Source organism: Bison bison, unplaced genomic scaffold (genome assembly GCF_000754665.1).
Source record: "Bison bison bison isolate TAMUID 2011002044 unplaced genomic scaffold, Bison_UMD1.0 scf7180017864519, whole genome shotgun sequence".
In the NCBI taxonomy this organism is placed as follows: domain Eukaryota; kingdom Metazoa; phylum Chordata; class Mammalia; order Artiodactyla; family Bovidae; genus Bison; species Bison bison.
The window spans coordinates 20,738,837-20,749,838 of NW_011495072.1; the positions used below are offsets into that span (position 1 = coordinate 20,738,837).

The 11,002-nt window shown below is 33.5% G+C and overlaps 1 protein-coding gene across 4 annotated transcripts in view; it reads right to left on the minus strand.

Moving 5' to 3' along the window:
* Positions 1–11,002, minus strand: part of AGL (amylo-alpha-1, 6-glucosidase, 4-alpha-glucanotransferase) — a 101,371-nt gene that overhangs the window by 8,025 nt on the left and 82,344 nt on the right. For all 4 annotated transcript variants that reach the window (XM_010831000.1, XM_010830999.1, XM_010830997.1 and 1 more), the window contains exons 28-33: positions 7,451–7,586; positions 6,319–6,431; positions 5,283–5,494; positions 3,881–3,978; positions 1,813–1,900; positions 1,580–1,713 (exon numbers count right to left, since the gene is read on the minus strand). In XM_010831000.1, coding sequence (XP_010829302.1) covers positions 1,580–1,713; positions 1,813–1,900; positions 3,881–3,978; positions 5,283–5,494; positions 6,319–6,431; positions 7,451–7,586 — 781 coding nt within the window. The remainder of the gene's footprint in view (positions 1–1,579; positions 1,714–1,812; positions 1,901–3,880; positions 3,979–5,282; positions 5,495–6,318; positions 6,432–7,450; positions 7,587–11,002) is intronic.

An 11,002-nucleotide genomic window follows, 5' to 3' on the forward strand; every position in this document is an offset into this window, starting at 1 on the left:
TTTCCTTCCAAGGAGCAAGTGTGTTTTAATTTCATGGCTGCAGTCACCATCTGCAGCGATTTTGGAGCCCCCCAAAATAAAGTCTGTCACTGTTTCCACTGTTTCCCCATCTATTTGCCATGAAGTGTTGGGACCAGATGCCATGATCTCAGTTTTCTGAATGTTGAGCTTTAAGCCAACTTTTTCACTCTCCTCTTTCATTTCATCAAGAGGTTCTTTAGGTCTTCTTCACTTTCTGCCATAAGCATGGTGTCATCTGCATATCTGAGGTTATTGATATTTCTCCCGGCAATCTTGATTTCAGTGTATGCTTCATCCAGCCCAGCATTTCTCATGATGCACTCTGCATATAAGTTAAATAAGCAGGGTGATTATATACAGCCTTGATGGACTCCTTTCACAATTTGGAACCGGTCTGTTGCTCCATGTCCAGTCCTAACTGTTGCTTCCTGACCCACATACAGATTTTTCAAGAGGCAGGTCAGATGGTCTGGTATTCCCATCTCTTTAAGAATTTTCCACAGTTTATTGTGATCCACACAGTCAAAGGCTTTGGCACAGTCATTAAAGCAGAAGTAGATGTTTTTTTGGAACTCTCTTGCTTTTTCAATGATCCAATGGATGTTGGCAATTTGATCTCTGGTTCCTCTGCCTTTTCTAAATCCAGCTTGAACATCTGGAATTTCACGGTTCACGTACTGTTGAAGACTGGCTTGGAGAATTTTGATCATTATTTACTAGCATGTGAGAAGAGTGCAATTGTGTGGTAGTTTGAGCATTCTTTGGCATTGCCTTTCTTTGGGATTGGAATGAAAACTGACCTTTCCCAGTCCTGATGCCACTGCTGAGTTTTCCAAATTTGCTGGCATACTGAGTGCAGAACTTTCACAGCATCATCTGTTAGGATTTGAAGTAGCTCAACTGGAATTCCATCACCTTCACTAGCTTTGTTCTTAGTGATGCTTCCTAAGGCCACTTGACTTCGTATTCCAGGATGTCTGGCTCTAGGTGAGTGATCACGCCATCATGATTATCTGGGTCATGAAGATCTTTTTTGTACAGTTCTTCTGTGTATTCTTGCCACCTCTTCTTAATATCTTCTGCTTCTGTTAGGTCCATACCATTTCTGTCCTTTATTGTGCACATCTTTGCATGAAATGTTCCTTTGGTATCTAATTTTCTTGAGGAGATCTCCTCTATTTCTTTGTACTGAGGAAGGCTTTCTTATCTCTCCTTGCTATTCTTTGGAACTCTGCATTCAAATGGGTATATCTTTCCTTTTCGCTTCTCTTTTTTTCACAGCTATTTGTAAGGCCTCCTCAAGCAGCCATTTTGCTTTTTTGCATTTCTTTTTCTTGGGATGGTTTTGATCCCTGTCTCCTGTACAATGTCATGAGCCTCTGTCCATAGTTCTTTAGGCACTCTATCAGAGCTAATCCCTTGAATCTATTTGTCACTTCCACTATATAATCGTAAGGGATTTGATTTAGGTCACACCTGAATGGTTTTCCTTACTTTCTTCAATTTATGTTTAAACACTAAACACTAGTTTCAGAAATTACATGCTCTGATGACTTACCTCTCAAGATGAACATAATGTCGAGAAAGGACATTTTTAACCAAAAATATAGTTTTTGCAGTAGTCTCTGGACCCATCAATCTGGAAAAGTACAATTTTGCACGAAGAAAATACCCAACAGGCCACAACCACTCCTGAAAAATTTAAAAGTGAAGAGAAAGGAGCTGTGAATATCTAAAATTCTTTGAAAAATAACAAATTGAAAACTCAAAGAAATAAAAAGAAATTCTTACAGGTCCTTGGTGGTAATTGAAACCTTTAGCAAGATTATAGTTGTCATTGTCTAAGGCATTGTCATAAGTTCCACAATAAACCATATCACTGCAAAATGATTGAAATTTAGGTTAAAAAAAGATCAGACATTATATAAAAAGCATTAGAAAAATTTCCTAATGGAAAAGGTAAGAAATAATAAAATTATTTTATCTTCCAACCTATAGACTAAAGCTCATCATCCACCTAACCCTAAATTAGTATATACTGAGTTCAGAATGTGTTAGGGGATGATTAACAAATGCTTAATACCTAATACAAAAAATATAAAATATTCAGATATCTTGCTTCCAAAGAGACACTAAATATTGGTTAAAGTTAATTATTTCACTTGTGCTTAGTCGCTTAGTTGTAGTCGACTCTTTGCCACCCATGGACTGTAGCCTGCCAGGCTCCTCTGTCTATGGAATTCTCCAGGCAAGAATACTGGAATGGGTAACCATTCCCTTCTTCAGCATTATCTTCTCGACCCAGGGATCGAATCTGGGTTTCCTGCATTGCAAGCGGATTCCTTACTGTCTGAGCCACAAGGGAAGCCCCTATACTTATAACAATTAAAATATACACATAATAATTTGAATTAGTGAACAATAATGATAAAGTTTTACCAATTATTATATATTGGAAAGGCTGTTTTTTAAACTTCTCCATTAAGTTATTTTAAAATTAAGTAAAATTGGTAGATTACCAGATTATAAATAGCAACTTAATATAATTTACACATATTTACAAACTAAACAAAGTTACAAACACTGCAATATTTAATACAAGATAGTTATCTATACTCTCTTTAATTAAATTATTCCATTTTTTCTTTTAGTGAGATAGATAGACCTTATCACATAAGTATGTTTTTTCTGTGGGTTTTAGTTCTGATCAGTGGTTCTTACCACCTCTGAAAACATTGAGAATACTTTAGAATGCAGATAAGTTCACACATATAAAAATTTGCATCTCAAGAGTAAAATGAGTAAACAATACGTTAGGAAAAATCTACAAAGGTAAGGCTACAACAAAATGGGGATCGCTCACATATGAAACAGAAAGCAAATGATGATGGGCATCAAATTTTAAAGCAAAACAGTAGAAGGAAAATATAAACATCATTATAAACTCAAGAAAAAATAAAAATTGGAAAAGAAAAGAAATGAAAAATGAGATAAACATTTAATCATAGAAACAAAATTATTTATTGGCTTAAATAAAAACAGTGATGTAATTATTTAGAGAAAATGGAAAGGGTTCAGGGCGAGGTAATGACACAGTTAAATCTGTCATCAAAAGAAGTGATGTGATCTGTCATCACAAGAAGTAAGCAAATAACATCTAATATTTAAAGGAATCAAGAAATAGCTACAAACACATACTATTTAGAATTATAGGAGGAACTACTAGGAGTAACAACTTCTAAAATATTGTCTCTGAGGAAACAATACATCTATGCTTCCAATGTTCATAATCATCATATATGACTTTTATGATCAGAAAAAATGGGCATTAGAAAATATTCATATGACACCTTAGTTTTATAAAGTTAAAATTATTTTATTGATTATTGAATTTAGGACAAGCCCACTTTGAACATTAATGATTATTGAAGATGTTGTTGGTGTTTAGTTGCTAAGTTGTGTCTGACTCTTTGTTACCCCATGGACTGTAGCCCCCTAGGCTCCTCTGTCCATGGGACTACTGGAGTGGGTTGGTGTCCTTCTCAGGGGATCTTCCTGACCCAGGGATCGGGGCTCACATCTCCTGCACTGGCAGGTGGGTTGTTTACCACTGAGCCAGTAGGGGAGCCCCTTAATGAAGATATAGAAGGTATTTTTCAAAATTCAGTTTGAATGCAACTTTAGAAATTTAATTGATAAGCAAAAATTATGACTTGATGAAATAAAATAGCAACACCATTCTTAACACCCATATTTTGACTTACTCTGAATTCACAGTTTTCATGCCAATATTAATATAATTAAGTATAATTATACATTAAATATAATATGAACTACATTCTTAATACTTATAACTTACTCTGGATCCAAAGTTTTCATGCCAAGAGGACCAAGCAATTTTTTTTCTGCAATCTCCAAGGCCTTCCATGCTTTTTGGGTAGTAAAGAGCTCAGGGGCCTAATGAGTGTTAACAAATATACAAACTTTTTGAGATCACAGAATTAGTGTCTACACACATTAGAAAAAAAAAAAAACTATAAACCTGGAAAATAATGAAAACTTTAAAAATACAGTGCAGGTCCAGAAGATCGAGTGTAGATGTCTAATCAGACCTAATTCAATCAGGCTGACTCAGAAGCACTGATCTTGGCCTTAGAGGTTAGGAAAGCTGTTTGGGGTGATTGTTTTCTTGTGTCACTTTAAGAAAGTTTACTAGTTCCAAAAGGAAGTTGCCATAGCGCCAATGAAGGCAGAACACAAGATTTACATTATCTTCCTTTAAGTTCACCTGGAACTCATTTTTTGCTTTTAGTGTCATAATGAAACACAGAAGGATATGTACTGGAATAGCATGAGCACATTTGCTTGTGATATAGAGAAGGAGAGAAAGATGACTAAGTGACTAAAAATCCACATTAAATTTAAATGTTAAATAAAATCAATGCACACTGAACCAAAGCTACCTTTATGTACTTTTGTATTTTTTATTCTACTGTAATTAATAATACAATATTTAATACTCTTTTTGACAAGGTGGGAACATCCGGACACAGATGTTGAACACATACCTTCTCTGTTTTACTGTACTTTATTTTTAGACTAAAGTATAGATAAAAAAGGAGAGTCAAGCATTCTTGAGTAGACAGAACTAATTAGAGCAATACAACAACAGCAAAAGGCAGAATGTGAATTGAAGCTACTCATATTAGTTCATTAGTCCAGATGTTTCCAACTAGTGAGCCGAGGCATGGCACAGGTGTGCTGAGAAACAGACGCCCTCAGCTTTCCCCACAGCTGGGTGGGGTCTGGGGCTCACTGAAGCGGGTGGATCTAGCAGCAACCTAATCCATTTCACCCAGTGTGTTGTACAAATATCATCATTTTCCTTTTTTTAAAATCATCATTTTCTATATGTTATGATGTAAAAACATTGAGAAGAACTTTGTTAGTCATCACCCATTATTTTCTATTTTTTTACATCAAATGTTATAGTTAAGGGTGTTATGCTTTATTCATTAGAAAAGACCATATGGTCTATGACCATACCACTCTGAATGCACCTGATCTCCTCTGATCTCGGAAGCTAAGTAGGGTTGGGCCTGGTTAGTACATGGATGTGAGAAAAGACCATATAAAACTAGCTAGTAAATAACTCATTTTTAAACAAATTCAATGAATTTGAGAACAAATGAGAATAAAGAACTAAATAAACCCTATCATAACATTTTTGAAATTTGAAAATAACAAAGCAAATCACTCACCACAACCATTGCTATGGTAAAATTAGGCCTGAGCTGGTAGTCACACCAAGGGCTTGATGCTCCATAGCTGTCTTTGTATATGCCCCGCTTGTGCACCAGGTTAGGATGCTTTTCATTGACATCTGAAGGGTCTTCTGACACATAAAATAACTTTTCAAAGTTCTCTTGTATTTTTCTGTTCCATTCATCATATGAGACTCTCACCAACTTTCCTGAAACATTATAAAAGACCTGGCAGTTTTAAGCATTCAGAGAAACTCAAACATTTAGTTAAAGCTGAAGAGTAATATTTAGTCAATAAATTATACACTTTTTTGGAAAGTGTCAGGGTCTTTTGAAAGACACTAGCCAGAAATTAAAAATTATCTTTCACTGTATTATTGAAAAAGGATTAGACTCCAACAAATGATCCCAGATCACTTGTTTGGGTCACTCTTGCTATTGATAAAATTATCTTTATTTAGCACTTGAAAGGAGGCTAGTCTGAATTGAGAGGTGCTAGAAATGTAAAATATATACTGTATTTCTAAGACACAGTACCCCTCAAAAGAATGTAAAACAGTCATGAATAATTTCATAGTGATTACATGTTGAAATAATATTTGATATATACTAAGTTAATGAAAATATAATCATTAATTAATTTCACCTGTTTCTTTTAACTTTTTAAAAGGTAGGTACTAGAAAATTTTAAATTACATATGTGGCTTAAATTATATTTCTAATGCACAGCACTGTTTCAGAAAAAAAAAGATGTAAAGATTTCATAATTGTTCACCAAAACTTGATCTGATCATAGTCATATCAAGGAAAAAAAATAAGTATGATGCTATTCATATGTCAATTCAAAGTTGCTATAAAAATATAGTTAGTAATCAGGTTTGTTACAATTTTCATACTAGTAAATTAATGGCTTGTCTTTCCTTTTAATCTTAAGGGTTTTCTAATACTAGTTCATTGAGTCACATGATGATTATGTAGATTAAGCATAGAGACAGTCATTGGACTTTCTTTGGAAACAAAAGAAATAGCTTACCGTGTCTTTTCACTGTAACATAATGATAAGGAAAAATATTTTTTTGGGATAATTCCAGCAACCAACGAACAGCAGATTTACTCAGGCCCACAATTTCCACAGCAGATCCATCTCTAAAATTAAAAATAAATTTTATTCTGTGACAATGAATAATTTAAGCACTATTTAAAGGGCATTCAAAAAATAATTTTCAAGAATTATATAACTAATATAAAAATGACTATAAAAATCCTTACTTTATAGAAAGTGTGTGGCATATATAAGAAATTTCTCCTTTTATTACTTTTGGATTGCTTAGCATCTTATTTTTAAAAAAATTCTATGAAGTAGAATACAGATTATGGAGTAAAAGGAGATAGCTTCTGGAAAAAGGCAGAAGTAGGAATCAAAGAATATTGAGACAGAATTCCAGAGAAAAGATAGAAAATATAGGATATAGGACTAAAGAAAGCCAGAGAAGGTAAGCATCATAATTTCAAAGCTCATTTTTAAGGAAAATGAAAGGGAAGTTCAAGATCTAATAATTCATCAAAATAAATAGGTTTTTAAAAAGAACATGCAAAATAAATAATGACAACTTCTATTCAACAATTTTTTTTGACATTTCTGATTGAAGATAAAATTTGGATAAGAAAATAGTTTCTTAGACTTGATACTATAGTAAGAGCTTAAAATAATAAAAAGAAATGATGAGATAAAAGATTAAAAAATTAAGGGGAAAATATTTAGAAAGTGAAAGGATTTCATAAAAGACAGGACAACTGGTTGTTTTCTGTATTTACAAGAGATAATAATAATGAAATATTTATAACAGTGAAAATACTTCAGGTTATAAAGAAATGTCTTAACCATGGGGATAATGAATCATAAAACTTTGCTTTGAGGTGCTTGTAGGGAATCAATCCATGAGAACATCCAGAAGAGAACAGATAGTTTTACCTGATTACATATCAAGAGGATTGTGTATGTGTATATTGGGGGAGAGAAAAGAGTACGGGGAAGGGGAAGTGGGAGGAAGGAAGGAAAATGTTGACTGATTTAAGAACACTTCATGGTTAATAGAATAAAAGATTCCACAAGTGTATCACTTTACAAATGGTATCATTATATAAACACTATAAACAAACACTACCTTGGAGTGGCTGGGATTCCTTTGTTTCTAGCTCTGTCACTTTCTCCCATTTTATCCATCCAGGTACCGCAATTGAAGCGATTTCCTCCATAAACAAATCCTGTTTCTTCATCAACCCCTGCAGTAATATTAAAACCTAAAAAAAATAAATCATTTATAAAATTTAAAAGGAATATAATAAATTAGGAAAACCACTCTGGAGATCAATTTGATAATACCTTAAAAGTTGAAGATGTGCAACTCAAAACTACAATGAAGTATCATGTTATACCAGTCAGAACGGCTATCATCAAAAAGTCTACAAATAACAAATGTTGGAGAGGATGTGGATAAAAGGGTACCCATGTACAATATTGGTGGGAAAGTAAATTGGTGCAGCCACTATATTTTTAATACACAAGATAGGTCATGTCATTTATGTTCAAAACTGTTCACTGGCTCATTTCAGTATGAAAATTCCTTAAAAAACTAAAAATAGAACTACCATATGATCCAGTAATTTCACTCCTGGATATATATCCAGAAAAGATGAAAACTATAATTCAAGAAGATACATATATTCAATTCAAGAAGATACCCTAATATTCATAGCAGCACTATTTACAATAGCCAAGACATGAAAACAACCTAAATGCCCACCAACAGATGAATGGATAAAGAAGACGTGGTGTATATATATATACAATGATCTACTTTAATATAAATTTGTTTGAGTACTGGTGAGATTGAATGCTTCCCTTATGTTTATTAATGGATGGTTGATGCACCTCCTTGGGCAGGCTCCTTTTACCTCCTGTTCCTATTTCCTCTATCATGAACTAGGAATAGAGGTACTAGTTTTTGGAAAATGTTTGTCAAGTGATACACAAAGGCAAAGAGCTTTTTAATTTACTTGATACTGAATAACTGGACAGTCAATGTTTAGTGACTAAATCTCTGAGATTTGGCCACAAAGTCATAAGAATGCACACAAAAAGGTACACAAGTCAAAATGACTATGAGTGAACAGGCTGTTTCAAATGCATAAAGTGAATAGAAAATCTATCTTTGCACTTCCTGATGAGCTGCCAAAGTATTCCAGGCTACTGGTGCCCTTTCCATAATCAACCCTGGAGAAACTACAGAGAAGTACATGTGAGGTACTGATGTGAGGAACTCACATAATGTTTGGGAGAAACTAACGAAAACAGGTGAGACATGACCTGCCTCTTTGGACTTCTATTTTACCTTGGCTCTTAAAGCTGTTGTTTTACAACTTAAGAAGACTGCTACAGAGAACTGATAATCAAGGGAATATGAGCTTATTGGGAAAAGACAAACCTTCAATAGCAGAGGAGTCTAAAGACTAGATGAGAGAGGAGTTGAGTAACATATTTCACACGAAACAGAATTACTGTATCAATAGCACACAATAAGCAAAACAAATATCCTCAAACATAAGCAAGAGACTATTAACATGAAGTAGGAACAAAAGACATTAAAAATGACTAAGTGGAGATGTTAGGCCTGGAATTTTTAATAGTTGAAATAAGGAAAACAGTAAAGTGATAATAAAGGGACTAAATAGTAGATGGATAGAGCCAAGAGCGAAATTACTGAGATGGAAGACAAGATGGAAAAATTCTCCAGAGGCAGCAGGAGTGGTTAAAGGCAGACAACAGAAGAAAAGCTGTGGGGATAGAAATAAACAAGAAGATACCCAGACAAAAGTAGCCTCAGAAAGTGAAAAGAAATAGTAAATCTCAGATCAAAAGGGCTCATAGAGGACCACAGGAAGCAGATAAGAAAAGTTAGAGTAAAATCCCAAATTAAGACAAACAGATGGTTCTAAAACTTCAAAAAAGAAAGAGCAATCACTTCTAATAGAATGAAGTATAGGTCCATAAAACTTTCAATAGCTATACTGGAAGTAAGACATCAATAGAATAATATTTTCTAAAGCACTGAAGGAAAAAAGCATTTATGTCTAATCTGTCATTTAAATATGAGGGCATAATAAAAATACTGCCAGTCATTCAAGGCCTTGGTGGGTTTGACATGTAAACTGCTGTTGTTGTTCGGTTGGTAAATTGTGTCTGACATGCAAATTACAACTTTAAAAATACTCATATAGCAACAATAAAAATACTAACATAGCAACAATAAAAATAACTACAGCAAGAGACTGTAGTAGTAGGAATTGTTCTGAGGTTTTCATATACTAACATAAATAAATAAGCTCATTTGACTAATTCTAATAAGGAAAGAAATAAATGTTGGAGGATATAGTAACAGACAGGGGATGAAAACATGATCAAATTATACATCAAAGTTTATTGTTGCCTAAAAATAGCAATAACCAAGGAAAAGAAAAAGAAGAATAGTCACAACAATTCAAACTGAAATTTCACCTAGATAATATCAAACAGGGATTGGGGGAGAGGTGCATACACTAAGTTACTTAATTTGTTAGGGGTCAGTATAGATTTTAACATGGAAATGAGTACAGACGTGAAAAATTAATACAGCTATAGGTCATAAAAACAAGAATCACAGGAACAAAAATAGAATGGATTAAAGTGGAATAAATAGTTTCTTTAAAAAATATCTGTAGAACGCAAAACCACACACAGTTAATAAAAGTCAATGTGAGAGATTATATTTGTGATACGAAGGTTGGGTAGGATTTCTGAAATAAAATATGGTGAAGGATATGACAGATAAGTTGGGAAAAGGTCTGTATAATTCTAAAATTAATGATGGACAAGTACTTAGAGTAAACAAAAAACTCCAGGTAAACAACATGAAAAATATCAGAATGCTAAAAGAAAGATGAATAAAGGTACAGAATAGGAACAAACAGTTTATAGAAAAGGAAACTTTCCAAAGACGCAATAAACATATGAGAAAATATTCAAATTTAATAACAGGAGAATTACAAGTAAAAACAACTACATATGGTTTTATAACCATATTCAGCATTAGATAATGCCAAATGATGTTGGGCTTGGGGCTACATAAGAAGACACTTTGGTTGGTAATGGGAATAGAGACTGGTGCAGTAATTCTGGAAAAGAATGTGGTAGTGTTTAAACAAAGGGCATAAAAGTACAGTAGATATAGCTCTGATATACCAATGTTAACTGAAATAAGCCAGACATAAAAGGACAAAAATCATGTAATTCCATTTATTTGAGGTACCAAGAATAATCAAATTCACAGAGACAGAAAACAGATTAGCAATTTCCAGGAACTGAGGGGAGGAAAGAGGAATTACTGTTAACTGGGTGGGAGTTTCAGTTTGGGATGACAAAAAGTTCTGGAGATGGATAGCAGTAATGGTTGAAAACAGTGTGAATATATTTAGAGTCACTGCACTATACACTTAAAGAAGGCTAAAATGATGTATTTTATGATAAAAATGGTAAACATGTATTTTACCACATACACTCAACAGTAAAAAAATCCAAGCAATCCAATTAGAAAAGGGATAAAACAGTTTTATCATCAAAAAAGGGGTAGGGATGGAAAATAAGCACATGAACAAATGTTCAATACTATTAATAGGAAAAT